This window comes from Nomascus leucogenys, unplaced genomic scaffold (genome assembly GCF_006542625.1).
Source record: "Nomascus leucogenys isolate Asia unplaced genomic scaffold, Asia_NLE_v1 002059F_16028_qpd_obj, whole genome shotgun sequence".
Classification (NCBI taxonomy): domain Eukaryota; kingdom Metazoa; phylum Chordata; class Mammalia; order Primates; family Hylobatidae; genus Nomascus; species Nomascus leucogenys.
The window spans coordinates 1-15,985 of NW_022096155.1; the positions used below are offsets into that span (position 1 = coordinate 1).

The 15,985-nt window shown below is 55.1% G+C and overlaps 1 protein-coding gene across 1 annotated transcript; it reads left to right on the forward strand.

Annotated features, from left to right (window-relative positions):
• Window positions 1–57: 57 nt before the first annotated feature.
• On the forward strand, window positions 58–15,791 carry LOC115833836 (protein phosphatase 1 regulatory subunit 12C-like; the record flags this gene model as incomplete). The annotated part of the gene is made up of 4 exons (XM_030808653.1): window positions 58–618; window positions 5,616–5,746; window positions 5,826–5,944; window positions 15,415–15,791. Coding segments are annotated over 4 exons (975 nt in total), but the record flags the coding sequence as incomplete, so codon positions are not given.
• Between the last annotated feature and the right edge of the window lie 194 nt (window positions 15,792–15,985).

The window sequence follows — 15,985 nt, forward strand, 5'->3', positions numbered from 1 at the left end:
GCGATTTCCACTGGGCTCCTCGGAGCTGCGGACTTCCCAGTGTGCATCGGGGCACAGCGACTCCTGAAAGTGGCCAAGGGCAACTTCCGCTTTTGGACTCCATTTCCCAGCGCTCCCCGCGACTTGCCCAGCACACCCTGGGGCAGCGCCGTGACGTCAGCACGCCGGGCGGGGGCCGGGAGATCCCTGGGGCGGTGGGGGGCCAGTGGCAGTTCCCGGCGGCCCCCGGGCGGGCGGCGGGTGGTGGCGGCGGTTGGGGCTCGGTGCTCGCTCGCTCGCTGGGCGGGCGGGCGGTGCGATGTCCGGAGAGGATGGCCCGGCGGCTGGCCCGGGGGCGGCGGCGGCGGCTGCCCGGGAGCGGCGACGGGAGCAGCTGCGGCAGTGGGGGCGCGGGCGGGCTCCGAGCCTGGCCCCGGAGAGCGCCGCGCCCGCACCGTCCGCTTCGAGCGCGCCGCCGAGTTCCTGGCGGCCTGTGCGGGCGGCGACCTGGACGAGGCGCGTCTGATGCTGCGCGCCGCCGACCCTGGCCCCGGCGCCGAGCTCGACCCCGCCGCGCCGCCGCCCGCCCGCGCCGTGCTGGACTCCACCAACGCCGACGGCATCAGCGCCCTGCACCAGGTCAGCGCCCCCCGCCCGGCCTCTCCCGGGGCCAGGCCCACCCTCTGCTGCGCCACCTGCAGCATCCTCCTTCCCCGGTTCCGAGCCGCCGTTGCCAGTCTCGACCCGCCCCGTTGTTCCTGGCCCTGGGCTTTGCCACCCTATGCTGACATCCCGTCCCAGTCCCCCTTACCATTCCCCTTCGACCACCCCACTTCCGAATTGGAGCCGCTTCAGCTGGCCCTGGGCTTAGCCACTCTGTGCTGACCACCCTGCCCCAGACCTCCTTACCATTCCGCTTCTACCTACTGTCTTCCGCACTGGAGTCGCTTTAACCGGCCCCGGCTTTGGCAGCCTGTGCTGAGCCCTGCAGTCCCCCTTACCATCCCTCCTCGACTTCCCCTCTTCCGATGTTGAGCCTCTCCAGCCGGCCCTGGACTTTGTCTCTCCCTGCCTTGCCCTCTCCTGAACCTGAGCCAGCTCCCATAGCTCAGTGTGGTCCATCTGCCTGGCCCTGGCCATTGTCACTTTGCGCTGCCCTCCTCTCGCCCCTGAGTGCCCTTGCTGTGCCGCCTCTACCCTGCCCTCTAACGCTGCCGTCTCTCTCCTGAGTTCGGACCACTTTGAGCTCTGCTGGCTTCTGCGCCGCCTCTGGCCCACTGTTTCCCCTTCCCAGGCAGGTCCTGCTTTCTCTGACCTGCATTCTTTCCCCTGGGCCTGTGCCGCTTTCTGTCTGCAGCTTGTGGCCTGGGCCACCTCTATGGCTAGGCCCAGATCCTTCCCTGCCGCCTCCTTCAGGATCCCTGGAGGCAGCAAACATGCTGTCCTGAAGTGGACATGGGGGCCCGGGTTGGAGATTCCATCTTCCTCCACTCCCTCTTCCCCTTGCTGTGTGCTGTGTGCTGCTGCCCAAGGTGCTCTTCCGGAGCACTTCCTTCTCGGCGCTGCACCACGTGATGTCCTTGGAGCGGATCTTCCCCTTGTCTGGGTCCTCTCCGGGCATCTCTCCTCCCTACCCCAACCCATGCCGTCTTCACTCTCTGGGTTCCCTTTTCCTTCTCCTTCTGGGGCTGTGCCATCTCTCGTTTCTTAGGATGGCCTTCTCCCACGGATGTCTCTTCCTTGCGTTCCCGCCTCCCCTTCTCGTAGGCCTGCATCATCACCGTTTTTCTGGACAACCCCAGAGTACCTCGTCTCCCTGGCTTTAGCCACCTCTCCATCCTCTTGCTTTCTTTGCCTGGACACCCCGTCCTCCTGTGGATTTGGATCACCTCTCACTCCTTTTATTTGGGCAGCTCCCCTACCCCCCTTACCTCTCTAGTCTGTGCTCGCTCTTCCAGCCCCCCGTCATGACATCTTCCAGGGTCCCAGAGCTCGGCTAGTCTTCTTCCTCCAACCCGGGCCCCCATGTTCACTTCAGGACAGCATGTTTGCTGCCTCCAGGGATCCTGTGTCCCAGAGCTGGGACCACCTTATATTCCCAGGGCCGGTTAATGTGGCTCTGGTTCTGGGTACTTTTATCTGTCCCCTCCACCGCACAGTGGGGCCACTAGGGACAGGATTGGTGACAGAAAAGCCCCATCCTTAGGCCTCCTCCCTCCTAGTCTTCGATATTGGGTCTAACCCCCACCTCCTGTTGAGCAGATTTCTTATCTGGTAACACACCCCCATTTCCTGGAGCCACCTCTCTCTCCTTGCCAGAACCTCTAAGGTTTGCTTACTGATGGAGCCAGAGAGGATCCTGGGAGGGAGAGCTAGGCAGGGGTGGGAGGCAAGGGGGGGATGCGTGACCTGCCTGGTTCTCAGTGGCCGCCCTGCGCTACCCTCGCCCAGAACCTGAGCTGCTCTGACGCGGCCGTCTGGTGTGTTTCACTGATTCTGGTGCTGCTGCTTCCTTACACTTCCCAAGAGGAGAAGCAGTTTGGAAAAACAAAATCAGAATAAGTTTGGTCCTGAGTTCTAACTTTGGCTCTTCACCTTTCTAGTCCCGAATTTGTATTGTTCCTCCGTGCGTCAGTTTTACCCGTGAGATAAGGCCAGTAGCCAGCCCCGTCCTGGCAGGGCTGTGGTCAGGAGGGCGGGTGTCCGTGTGGAAAACTCCCTTTGTGAGAATGGTGCGTCCTAGGTGTTCACCAGGTCGTGGCCACCTCTACCCCCTTTCTCTTTCTCCATCCTTCTTTCCTTAAAGAGTCCCCCAGTGCTATCTGAGACATATTCCTCCACCCAGAGCAGGGTCCCGCTTCCTAAAGCCCTGCTCTGGGCTCTGGGTTTGAGTCCTTGGCAAGCCCAGGAGAGGCGCTCAGGCTTCCCTGTCCCCCTTCCTCGTCCACCATCTCATGCCCCTGGCTCTCCTGCCCCTTCCCTACAGGGGTTCCTGGCTCTGCTCTTCAGACTGAGCCCCGTTCTCCTGCATCCCCCAGAGGCCCAGGCCATCTACTTGGCCTGTACCCCACGAGAGGCACCCCAGCCCTGTCCACCAGGCTGCCTTTCGGGTGGATTCTCCTCCCACTGTGGGGTGATGCTTGGCAACTCTTTGGGGCATCCCAGGAGGCCTGGAGGATTGGGGTGGGCTGGGATTGGGGGTGGGAAGGGAATCCCTTCAGAGAGGAAGGATTCCCTCCTCAGGTTACGTGGCCAGCAAGCAGGGAGCTGGGTTTGGGTCAGGTCTGGGTGTGGGGTGACCAGCTTATGCTGTTTGCCCAGGACAGCGTAGTTTTAGCGCTGAAACCCTCAGTCCTAGGAAAACGGACGGTTGGTCACCGTCTCTGGGTGACTCTTGTTTCCCGGCCAGTTTTCTCCACCTGGGGCTGTGTTTCTTGTCCTGCATCCTTCTCCAGGCAGGTCCCCAAGCATCACCCCTCTGCTGTGGCTGTTCCCGAGTTCTTAGGGTACCCACGTGGGTTTATCAACCACTTGGTGAGGCTGGTACACTCCCCCATTCCTGCCCCCAGTTGCCTTAGTGGCTGGGGGGTTGGGGGCTAGAGTAGGAGGGGCTGGAGCCAGGATTCTTAGGGCTGAACAGAGAAGAGCTGGGGGCCTGGGCTCCTGGATCTGAGGGAGGAGGGGCTGGGGGCCTGGACTCGTGGGTCTGAGGGAGGAGGAGCTGGGGGCCTGGACTCCTGGGTCTGAGGGAGGAGGGGCTGGGGGCCTGGGCTCCTGGGTCTGAGGGAGGAGGGGCTGGGGGCCTGGACTCCTGGGTCTGAGGGAGGAGGAGCTGGGGGCCTGGCTCCTGGGTCTGAGGAGGAGGGGCTGGGGGCCTGGGCTCCTGGGTCTGAGGGAGGAGGGGCCTGGGGGCCTGGGCTCCTGGGTCTGAGGGAGGAGGGGCTGGGGGCCTGGGCTCCTGGGTCTGAGGGAGGAGGGGCTGGGGGCCTGGACTCGTGGGTCTGAGGGAGGAGGAGCTGGGGGCTGGACTCCTGGGTCTGAGGGAGGAGGGGCTGGGGCCTGGGCTCCTGGGTCTGAGGGAGGAGGGGCCTGGGGGCCTGGGCTCCTGGGTCTGAGGGAGGAGGGGCTGGGGGCCTGGGCTCCTGGTCTGAGGGAGGAGGGGCTGGGGGCCTGGACTCGTGGGTCTGAGGGAGGAGGAGCTGGGGGTCTGGACTCCTGGGTCTGAGGGAGGAGGGCCTGGGGGCCTGGGCTCCTGGGTCTGAGGGAGGAGGGGCCTGGGGGCCTGGCCTCCTGAGTCGAGGGAGGAGGGGCTGGGGCTGGGGCCTGGACTTCTGGGTCTTAGGGAGGAGGGACTGGGGGGCCTGGACTCCTGGGTCTGAGGGAGGAGGGGCTGGGGACCTGGACTCCTGAGTCTGAGGGCGGAAGGGCTGGGGCCTGGCCTCCTGGGTTGAGTGGGGGAGGGGCTTGGCTTGGCCTCCTGGGTTGAATGGGGAGGGATTGGGCCTGGACTCTGGAGTCCCTGGTGCCCAGGCCTCAGGCATCTTTCACAGGGATGCCTGTACTGGGCAGGTCCTTGAAAGGGAAAGGCCCATTGCTCTCCTTGCCCCCCCCCCATTGCCATGACAACTGGGTGGAAATAAACGAGCCGAGTTCATCCCGTTCCCAGGGCACGTGCGGCCCCCTTCACAGCCCAAGTTTCCATGACCTCATGCTCTTGGCCCTCGTAGCTCCCTCCCCCCTTCTCCAGATGGGCAGCTTTGGAGAGGTGAGGGACTTGGGGGGTAATTTATTCTGTGGATCTAGGAGTTTAGCTTCACTCCTCCCTCAGCTCCAGTTCAGGTCCCAGAGCCCACCCAGTGTCCACAAGGCCTGGGGCAAGTCCCTTCTCCGGCCCCTGGACTTCGGCTTTTGTCCCTCCAAGTTTTGGACTCCTAAGGGAAGAATGAGAAACGACGGCCCGTGTCAGCCCCTCCCTGCAGTGCCCCGTGCAGAGGGGCCCTCCGTGAGCTGCAGTGTGGCAGCCTGGGGCCCGGGCACACAGGTGTGCAGCTGTCTCACCCCTCTGGGAGTCCCCGCCCAGGCCCCTGAGTCTGTCCAGCACAGGGTGGCCTTCCCCCTCCTGCACAGCCCTGGACCCACGGCTTCGATCCCGCAGAGTAATCTGCTGGGGTGGCTTCCAGGCATGACCCTTGGAAGGACCTGGCTGGGTTTAAGGCAGGAGGGGCTGGGGGCCAGGACTCCTGGCTCTGAAGGAGGAGGGGCTGGAACCTATTCCCTAGTCTGAGCACTGGAAGCGCCACTTGTGGGTGGTGACGGGGGTTTTGCTGTGTCTAACAAGTACCCTGTGGGGTTCCCAAACCCGGATGAGAAGCGCCATCCCTTCCCCGTTCACTTCCTGTTTGCAGGTAGCCAGGAGTCCCTTTGTGGTTTCCACTGAGCGCTGAAGGCCTGGTTGACCTGACCATTGGGCAACCAGGCGTATCTTAAACAGCTGGTGGCCAGAGGCTGTGGGGTCGTTTTCCCCACTGTCCTAGCACGGTGTCCCTGGATCTGTTTTCGTGGCTCCCTCTGGAGTCCTGCCTTGCTGGACACCGTGGCTGGGGTGGGTGCGGCTGACGGCTGTTTCCCACCCCCAGGCCTGCATTGATGAGAACCTGGAGGTGGTGCGCTTCTTGGTGGAGCAAGGCGCCACCGTGAACCAGGCAGACAACGAGGGCTGGACGCCCCTGCACGTGGCCGCCTCCTGCGGCTACCTAGACATTGCCAGGTGAGGCAAGGGAGGGCCGGGCAGGACCTGGTTGGGGTGGGGGCCTGGACCCTCAGCCCTGACCAGCCCCCACCCCCAGGTACCTCCTGAGCCACGGGGCCAACATCGCCGCCGTCAGCAGTGACGGGGACCTGGCCCTGGACCTGGCCGAGTCGGCCGCCATGGAGGGGCTGCTGAAGGCGGAGATCGCCCGCCGAGGTGGGCTCTGGTGTGCTGTGTGTGGGGTGGGGGACACCTCCTCACCTGTGGTCTCCAGGCTGAGCGCTTTAGAGGCGGCCTGGGCACCCAGGCTGACCCTGCTTCCTAGGACTGTCTTTCTGTGTGCCTCAGTTCCTCACCTGTGAAACGGGGGTGTAGGGGCCTGCCTCCAGGATTGCTTGGAGCCCAGCAGAGGCACAGGATGAGAACTCAAACCCTACCGACTGGGATTGTCATTTCACTCCCTGAGTAACTGAGGGGGTTGGAATGCCGGGGCGGGTCGGTGGGTGGAGGGGCTCACCCAGGAGTGCAGTAGGTGGGATTGCTGGAACCTGCTGCAGGTCTTTCTGGGAGGGGATGCGTCTACTCCGGGGGGAGTTAGGGGCATGCAGGGGCTGCCAGGGACTGGTCTCCCTGTCCTCTGAGACTCATGGTACCCCAGGAGCCTTCAGATGCGGTCCAGGAGCCCCTGAAACTGTGTCTGGCCAGGTTCATTTTTCTAGGGAAGGGGTGTTGCTTCTAGCAGGTGTGTGATGGCCACACAGATCCGTGGGTCCCAGTGTGGCTTCTAAAGTCCTGGGCTCGCCTTCTAGCTCTGCCTGTGACTGGCAATTCCAGGCACGTCCCTGAAGCTCGCTTCCCCTGATTTCCTAAAACAGGACCACCGGCACCGCCTCATGGGGTGGTTGTCAGGGTCTGGCTGGGTTGGGGTGGAAGGGTGTGAGCATGGTTCCCGGCAGGCTCCAGGGGACCGTGTGGAAGGAAAGGGAGACTGACGAGGGAATGAGATACCGGCAGCCTCCGAGACTTCTGACGCGGCTGTCCTGACGGGGCCGCTGGCCAGGCTGAAAAGGATAGGATTCCGCGTGGGTTCAGGGGACCACGAGAGCCATGTGGGAGGAGTAGCTAGTGGGACACGTGGTGGCGGAGATCTGAGGTTCGGGAGCCCCTCTTTGGTTGAAATGGGGAGTGGGTCAAATCAGCCCTGGACCTGGATTCTGTCTCCTCCCTCCTCCAACTTTTTATTTTGGGAAAGCTTCAAATTTACAGAAAAGTTGAAGCAATGGCATGTGACTACCCATATGACTTTCGCTAAGATTCGCCAATGTTTTTTTCTTTTTTGTTTTTGTTTTTTAGACAGCTTTTTGAGATGTAATTCACCTACCCTACAGTTCACCCAGAGTGCACACTTCAGTGCTTTTCAGTATATTCACAGGGTTGGGCATTCATGACCACATCGATTGTAGAACATTTTCATCATCCCCCAACGAAACCCTGCAGCTGCTTAGCCATCACCCCCAACCATGCACCCCCCACAACGAAGCCCTCTCTGCCTTCTGTCTCTGTAGATTTGCTGTTTTGTACACGTCACATAAAGGGAATCATACAGTATAGAATCATCAGTTTTTAACTTTTTGATACATTTGTGTTCCTTCTCTCTGTTCCTCCCTTGCGATCTCTTCCCAGGTATAGACATAAACACATTTTTTCCTATCCTTTCTCCTCCTCTTTTTCCCCATCTCTCCCTTCGTTTCTTACCACCCCACCCCTGCCTTTCCATTCCTGAGCCTTTTTTTTTTTTGAAACGGAGTTTCACTTTTTGCCCAGGCTGGAGTGCAATGGCATGATTTCAGCTCACTGCAACCTCCATCTCCTGGGTTCAGGCGATTCTCCTGCCTCAGCCTCTGGGTAGCTGAGATTACTGGCATGCGCCAGCATGCCCAGCTAATTTTGCATTTTTAATAGAGATGGGGTTTCACCATGTTGACCAGGCTGGTCTCCAACTCCTGACCTCAGGCGATCTGCTGGCCTCGGCCTCCCAGAGTGCTGGGATGACAGGCGTGAGCCCGGCCGTTTTGAGACTGTGTTGCAGGCATTGTACATCTTTGCCTGATGCACAGCAGGTATCTCCTGCCACAGGAAAACCTCCTGCAGAACCACAGTAGGGGTGCAACACGCTACCCCCTGCTTTGACCTTGATGCTACACTGTTACACACTGGGTTAACCTTGATGCTATGTATTACCCACTGCACTAACCTTGATGCTACACTATTGCCTGCGTTTCTCCTTGGCATTCTTTGTAGCCTCTCCCCTTCTGGTTCAGGGAAGCTGGGGATCCAGATCCAGGTGATTTAGGCTCCCTCTGTCTAGATCAGTCCTCCTCCCTTGGACCCCAGGGAGGCCGGGAAAGGCCTCCAGGGGGTCTGTGAACTTTCTGACATTGTATTTTCCTGCAGAAATTGCTCATAACTTGCATCAGCTTCTCAGAGGGGGCCATGCTTCTTCCCTCCCCTGGGGTGAGGAGAAGGCTGAGAGGGATACATTGGTGGGGATATTGGCTTGTAGGATCAGCCAGGAACGAAGACCACTGGGGCCACTGGAAAGATCCTCAGCCACGCTGCTCGGGGTGGGACTCTGCGGCCCCAAATCACAAGGCATCTGCCTGTGACACCCCGTGATACCCCGGCTTCACACAGGAGCCTCAGAGGGGCTGCAGTGCGCAGGACCTGGGTCACAGGCTGCACCCCAGCTCTAAGGAGGGCAGGGGCTTTTGCGCCCCCTGCAGGACACACCCACATGATGCAGAATTCCCCGAGGTGCTGGCATCCAGACTGGCGCTGGCCATAGTGTGGCCCTGGCAGCCACTCACAGGCAGGGGTGGGAGAGAAGACGGACCGGCCACAGGCACGACCATCCCCTTCGCTTTCCCTGGCTTACTTGCTGTTTTCCTCTCTCTGGGTCTGGGGTTCAGTGAGAGCATGTGATCTGCTCAGCCAGTCACCTCGTGGCCTGCAGCCACCGCTCCCTCCAACACCGCGAAGTCCTCTGGCCCAGTCACTTCAGGGGCTGAATCGGGCATGACTCTCTGCAAGAACCAAAACCAATTCCTCCTCGCTCAGGCTGGAAAAGGCCATTTGAGGCCCGGTGCAGTGGCTCAGACCTATAAGCCCAGCACTAGGGAGGCCAAGACAGGAGGATCTCTGGAGCCCAGGAGTTTGAGACCAGCCTGGGAAACCTAGTGAGAACCCATCTCTATAAAACAAAACACATTAGCCAGGCGTGGGAATGCACGTGCGCTGCCAGCTACTCGGTAGGCTGAGGTGAGAAGATTGCTTGAGCCTGGGAGGTGGAAGATGCAGTGACCCACTGCCACTCCAGCCTGGGGACAGGCGAGACCCTGTCTCAACAAAATACACCTAAACAAAAAGGCAATTTATATACCCATGTTCATAGCATCGTTCACAATAGCCCAGAGGTAGGAGCAACCTAGTGCCTATCATCGAATGAATGGAAAATCAACATGTGGCCCTCCGAGCAGTGGGACGTGATTCAGTCTTCATCCAGCACTTTGGGAGGCCGAGGTGGGTGGATCACCTGAGGTCGGGAGTTTTGAGACCAACCTGACCAACATGGAGAAACCCTGTCTTCACTAAAATACAAAATTAGCCGGGCGTGGTGGCACATCCTGTAACCTCAGCTGCTCAGGAGGCTGAGGCAGGAGAATCGCTCGAACCAGGAGTGGAGGTTGCGGTGAGCCAAGATCGTGCCACTTCACTCTAGCCTGAGCAACAAGAGGAAACTCTGTCTCAAAACAAAACAAAACAAAACAAAAAAACAAAAACAAGACAAAACAAAAAACACACAATGTAGATGTATCTTGAGGACATCATGCTAAGTGAAAAGTGAAAATAAGCCAGTCACAGAAGGACAATTACTGTCTGATTCCACGTCTGTGAGGTAGTCAGAAGAGTCAGAATAATAGAGACAGACAGTAGAATGGCTGTAGTCGGGCTGGGAGGAGTGGGGAGAATAGGAAGTAGTTTAATGAGTACACATTTTTTAAAATGATTTTTGTATTTTTTATGGAGACGGGGTTTCACCACGTTGCCCAGGCTGGCCTGGAACTCTTGAGCTCAAGTGATCCACCCACCTTCGCCTCCCAAAATGCTGGGATTGCAGGTGTGAGCCATTGTCCCTGACCTAGGAGGGTACACGATTTTAATTTTGCAAGATGAAAAATTCTGGAGATTGGTTGTACAACAACCAATTGTGACTACTTAATGCCACTGAACTGGGGTTAAGATGGTAAATTTTAGGCTGGGCACAGTGGCTCAGGCCTGTAATCCCAGCACTTTGGGAGGCCGAGGCGGGCAGATCACCTGACCTCAGGAGTTTGAGACCTGCCTGGCCAACATGGTGAAACCCCATCTCTACTGAAAATATAAAAGTTAGCCGGGCATAGCGATGTACACCTACAGTCCCAGCTACTCGGGAGGCTGAGGCAGGAGAATTGCTTGAACCCAGGAGATGGAGGTTGCAGTGAGCTGAGATCTCACCACTGCACTCCAGCCTGGGCAACAGAGCAAGACTCCACATCTCAAAAAAAAAAAAAAAGATGGTAAATTTTACTGTGTGTATTTTACCACATTTTTTTTCCCCCTGAGATGGAGTTTCTTTTTTTATTTTTATTTTTTATTTTTTTAATTTATACTTTAAGTTCTAGCGTACATGTGCACAACATGCAGGTTTGTTACATGTGTATCCATGTGCCATGTTGGTGTGCTGCACCCATTAACTCGTCATTTACATTAGGTATATCTCCAAATGCTATCCTTCCCCCCACCCACGACAGGCCCCAGTGTGTGATGTTCCCCATCCTGTGTCCAAGTGTTCTCATTGTTCAGTTCCCACCTATGAGTGAGAACATGTGGTGTTTGGTTTTCTCTCCTTGCGATAGTTTGCTCAGAATGATGGTTTCCAGCTTCATCCATGTGCCTACAAAGGACATGAACTCATCTTTTTTTATGGCTGCATAGTATTCCATGGTGTATATGTGCCACATTTTCTTAATCCAGTCTATCACTGATGGACATTTGGGTTGGTTCCAAGTCTTTGCTACTGTGAAAAACAGCAGCAATGGAGTTTCACTCTTGTTGCCCAGGCTGGAGTGCAGTGGCATGGTCTTGGCTCACTGCAACCTCTGCCTCCCGGGTTCAAGTGAGTCTCCTGCCTCAGCCTTCCAAGTAAGTGGGATTACAAGCACCCGCCACCATGCCCAGCTAATTTTTGTATTTTTAGTAGAGATGGGGTTTCTCCATGTTGGCCAGGTTGGTTTTGAACTCCTGACCTCAGCTGATCCACCCACCTCGGCCCCCCAAAGTGCTGGGATTACAGGCGTGAGCCACCGCACCTGGTCACGTTTTTTTTTTTTTTTAAAGGCAGTCTATGGCCTTATGTAGCTGAAGTCCATGAGTTATATGGGCTTTAGGCATAGTTTGATCCAGGGGCACAAGTGAAGTCCAGAGCATCTCTCCATCACTCTGCTGAACTCTGCTGGCTTCACTCTTAGGCAGGTTCCTCCATGAGGCGCTCAGCATGGGTCCTAACTGCAGGCCCATATCGCAGCCAAAACACAGCACCTCTTTCCCAGTGCCACCTGGGTCAGATGGCAGATCCTGAGCCCATCACTGTTGCGAAGGTGACAGGAAGGCCCGGTGATGTGCCCACCCTGGAGCCAGGCTATGGGCCCGGTCACATTGAAACCATATGGGGCAAAGTGTGGGGGAGGAAAGTCAAGATGAGGTCACAGGGGAAGGGAGAATGGATTTTTGTAGGCCCAAGCAGCAGCCGTGCTGCAGGGACACACAGCAGCACCATGTCCTACGCAGAAGGGACCCTCCCTGGCCACTTTGCACAGGGGCGTGGAACTGGCAGGAAGGAGACATGATGTGTTTTTGAAACATTAGAAGCCAACTCACTTGGAATGCCAGCATCCAGGTCAGCTGGAAGAGGGGGAGTTACACTTGGAGGCGGGCGGACTCGACCACCGGATAGCTCCAAGTGCTGGCAGGCGCAGACACGGGAGCTGATTTCTGCCTGCTGGGAAAGGTGGTGATTGCAGCCACTTTGGGAAATGGTTGGTCGGCATCGATTATAGCCGAAGGCCCCACCTTTGCCTTGTTCTAGCAGTTGCACTCCTGGGCAGCCTGAGAGAGGCCTTCCCGCCCATGGGCAGACGTTCATCATAGTATTGTTTGCAGTAGTAAGAGGTCAGAGCCCACACCAAAAGAGAGGATGGATCAATCACTAAACTCTAATGAGTGATCTAAGCAGGGAGTCAGCAAACTTCTCTGTAAAGGGCTAGACAATGAACGTTTCAGGTGTTGCGGGAACCGCATGCTGGCACCACTATTCCACCAGTGCTGTGGGGCAGGAGACTGCAGGGATGGTGTTGATGAATGGGATGCCTGTGTTCATCCACTTCTATTGACAAAATCGCCTTTCAGAATGGCAAATCCGTAGAGGCAGAAGATTGCTGGTGCAGGGCTGCGGGGAGGGAGGTCTGAGAAGTGACTTTTTTTTTTTGAAGACGGGATCTCACTCTGCCTCTCGGGCTGGAGTGCGTGGAGTGGTCATGGCGCACTGGCTGGCCTTGACCTCCTGGGCCCACCTGATTTCCCACCTCAGCCTCCAAGTAGCTGAGACCATAGGTGTGCACCACCATGCCCAGCTAATTTTATTTTTCTAGAGACAGGGTCTCCCTGTGTTGCCCAGGCTGTTTCTCAAACTAGTGGGGCTCAAGTGATTCTCCCTTCTTGGCCTCCCAAAGTGCTGATTACAGGCATGAGCCATGGTGCCTGGCTGGAGTGACTTCTGGATACAGTATTCATTGGATCACGAAAAAGCTCAGGAAGTAGATAGTGGTGGATGGTTGCACAATATTTGGAGATATCCTAATGCCACTGAATTGTGCACTTTAAAACAGGGAGTTGGTCATTTTATGTTGTTTATTTTACCACCACACCCACAACAAAAGATAAAACACAACAGGTGGTCAGCACCCACAAGCTATAGCTTCTGACCACTGGGCAAGGGCTCCATCTACAGATCAAACAGATCTCAGCAACATGTTGAACACAAAACATCGCAGAAGGGATGCGCAGCAGACATGCAGAGGCGCTGACTGTGGTTGAATAAAAGCCAGTCACCCTCCTTCCCCTCCCTGAATTGAGACCCATTCGGCTATAATAGGATTGAACAGCTGGTGACTCCTTTAAAGAAATGACACAGCCAGGTGTGGTGGCTCACGCCTGTAATCCCAGCCCTTTGTGAGGCCAAGGCAGGAGGATCCCTTGAGCCTGGGATTTGAGGCTTCAGTGAGCCATAATTGCACCACTGCACTCAGCCTGGGTGACAGTGTGAGATCTTGTCTCAAAAAAAAAAAAAAGGGTCAGATGCGGTGGCTCACGCCTGTAATCTCAGCACTTTGGGAGGCCGAGGCGGGTGGATCACGAGGTCAGGAGATCGAGACCATCCTGGCTAACATGGTGAAACCCCGTCTCTACTAAAAAAAAAAATACAAAAAATTAGCCGGGCGAGGTGGCGGGTGCCTGTGGTCCCAGCTACTCGGGAGGCTGAGGCAGGAAAATGGCGTGAACCCAGGAGGCGGAGCTTGCAGTGAGCTGAGATCGCGCCACTGCACTCCAGCCTGGGCGACAGAGCGAGACTCCATCTCAAAAAAAAAAAAAAAAAATACAAAAGTTAGCTGGGTGTGATGGCGTGTGCCTGTAATCCCAGCTACTCAAGAAGCTGAGGCAGGAGAACCGTTTGAACCCGGCAGGCAGAAGTTGCAGTGAGCCAAGATCGTGCCACTGCACTCCAGCCTGGGTGACAGAGCGAGACTTAATATATATATATATAATATATAATACATAATATATATAATATACATATATAATATATATTATATAAGTATATATTATATGCGTATATAATATATATTATATATAATTTATATACTATATTATATACACGTATATATTATATACATAAATAATATATACATGTATTATATACATAAATAATATATACATGTATTATATACATACATAATATATACATGTATTATATACATACATAATATATACATATACATACTATGTGCATATATAATATATATTTTAATATATATATATAAAACCTAAAGTTTACTGAGCAAATCCAGTGCTCAGTTACATCTAACTTTTCCTGTCACTACCAATATAATTTTTTTTTTTTTTTTTATATGGAGTCTCACTCTGTCACCCAGGCTGGAGTGCAGTGGTGCAATCTCACTGCAACTTCCGCCTCCAAGATTCAAGAGATCCTTCTGCCTCAGCCTCCCAAGTAACTGGGATTACAGACATAAGTCACTATGCTGAGCTAGTTTTGGTATTTTTAGAAGAGACAGGATTTCAACACGTTGGGCAGGCTGGTCTCGAACTCTTGACCTCAGGTGATCTGCCCACCTTGGTCTCCCAAAGTGTTGGGATTACAGGCATGAGCCGTTGTGCCGCCCCCAATATAATCTTAATCCAGCATCTTCATACATTTTATCACCATTACCACTTTTCTCTATATATGTTACATATGTAGGAGAGAGATAGATACAGGTTTTATATATATAGGAGATGTGTATATATATAGGTTATATATATACAATGTATGTAAATATTTTTTAATTTATATTTTTTATTTATTTATTTATTTATTTATTTGTTTGTTTGTTTTTGAGATGGAGTCTCGCTCTGTCACCCAGGCTGGAGTGCAGTGGCACGATCTCGGCTCACTGCAAGCTCTGCGTCCCGGGTTCACGCCATTCTCCTGCCTCAGCCTCTCTGAGTAGCTGGGACTACAGGCGCCCGCCACCACGCCCAGCTAATTTTTTGTATTTTTTGTAGTAGAGACGGGGTTTCACTGTGGTCTCGATCTCCTGACCTCGTGATCCGCCGCCTTGGCCTCCCGAAGTGCTGGGATTACAAGCGTGAGCCACCGCGCTGGCCACTTGTGTGTGTGTGTGTTGTGTATCTATCTATCTATCTATCTATCTATCTATATATATATATATATTTTTTTTTTTTTTTTTTTAGACAGAGTCTCACTGTGTTGCCCAGGCTGGAGTGCAGTGGTGTGATCTCGGCTCACTGCAACCTCCAACTCCCAGGTTCAAGAGATTCTCCTGCCTCAGCCTCCCACCTGCCACCACACCTGGCTAAATTTTTTTTTTTGTAATTTTAGTAGAGATGGGGTTTCACTGTGTTGGCCAGGCTGGTCTTGAAGTCCTGAGCTCGTGATCCACCTGCCTCAGCCTCCAAAGTTGCCGGGATTACAGGCGTGAGCCACTGCCTGGCCATGGTTTTATATTAAAAATAATAAAAATAAGGTGAATTTCTGGTTGAAATGGGGAAAGGCCTGTGATCTCCATTTTCCCAGTGCTTAGTGCTGAGTCAGAGACCCTGAGTGGGACACACGACTGCGTGGAATACAGTTGGGAAACAACTGGGCTGGTCTAGGCCTCCTGAGTCTCAGAGGGCATCAGAGGGAAAAGCTCTGGGCAAGTCACAGGGCTGAACCCTGGCCAGCCGTGTACAACCCTGGGTATTCCAGGTCACGGGGTGTGAGTCCTACCTCGTGCCTCTTATCCTCCTAGGTGTGGACGTGGAGGCAGCCAAGCGGGCGGAAGAGGAATTGCTACTTCATGACACGAGGTGCTGGCTGAATGGGGGTGCCATGCCAGAGGCCCGGCACCCCCGCACAGGCGCCTCTGCCCTGCACGTGGCTGCTGCCAAGGGCTACATTGAGGTGATGAGGTGAGTTGGGCCAGTCTGTGCCATCTTGCTGTCCTATACCTTCCTGTGGATCTTGTCCTTTCTCTTTCTTTTTAAATGTATGTACCGAAGGCTGTGTATTTCCCTCTAAATACAGCCTTAGCTGTACCCACAAGTTTTGATGTGCAGTCTTTTTTTAATTGTCATTCAGGGTAAAATATTTCCCAATTTGTAATCTTTTATTATTTATTTATTTTGAGACAGGGCTTGCTATGTCACCCAGGCTGGAGTGCAGTGGCGCAGTCGTGGCTCACTGCAGCCTCAAACTCCCCAGGCTCAGGTGATCCTCCTACCTCAGCCTCCTGAACAGTGGGGACTACAGGCGCACACCACCATGCCCCACTAATTTTTGTAGAGATGGGGTTTCACCATGTGGCCCAGGCGTCTCGAACT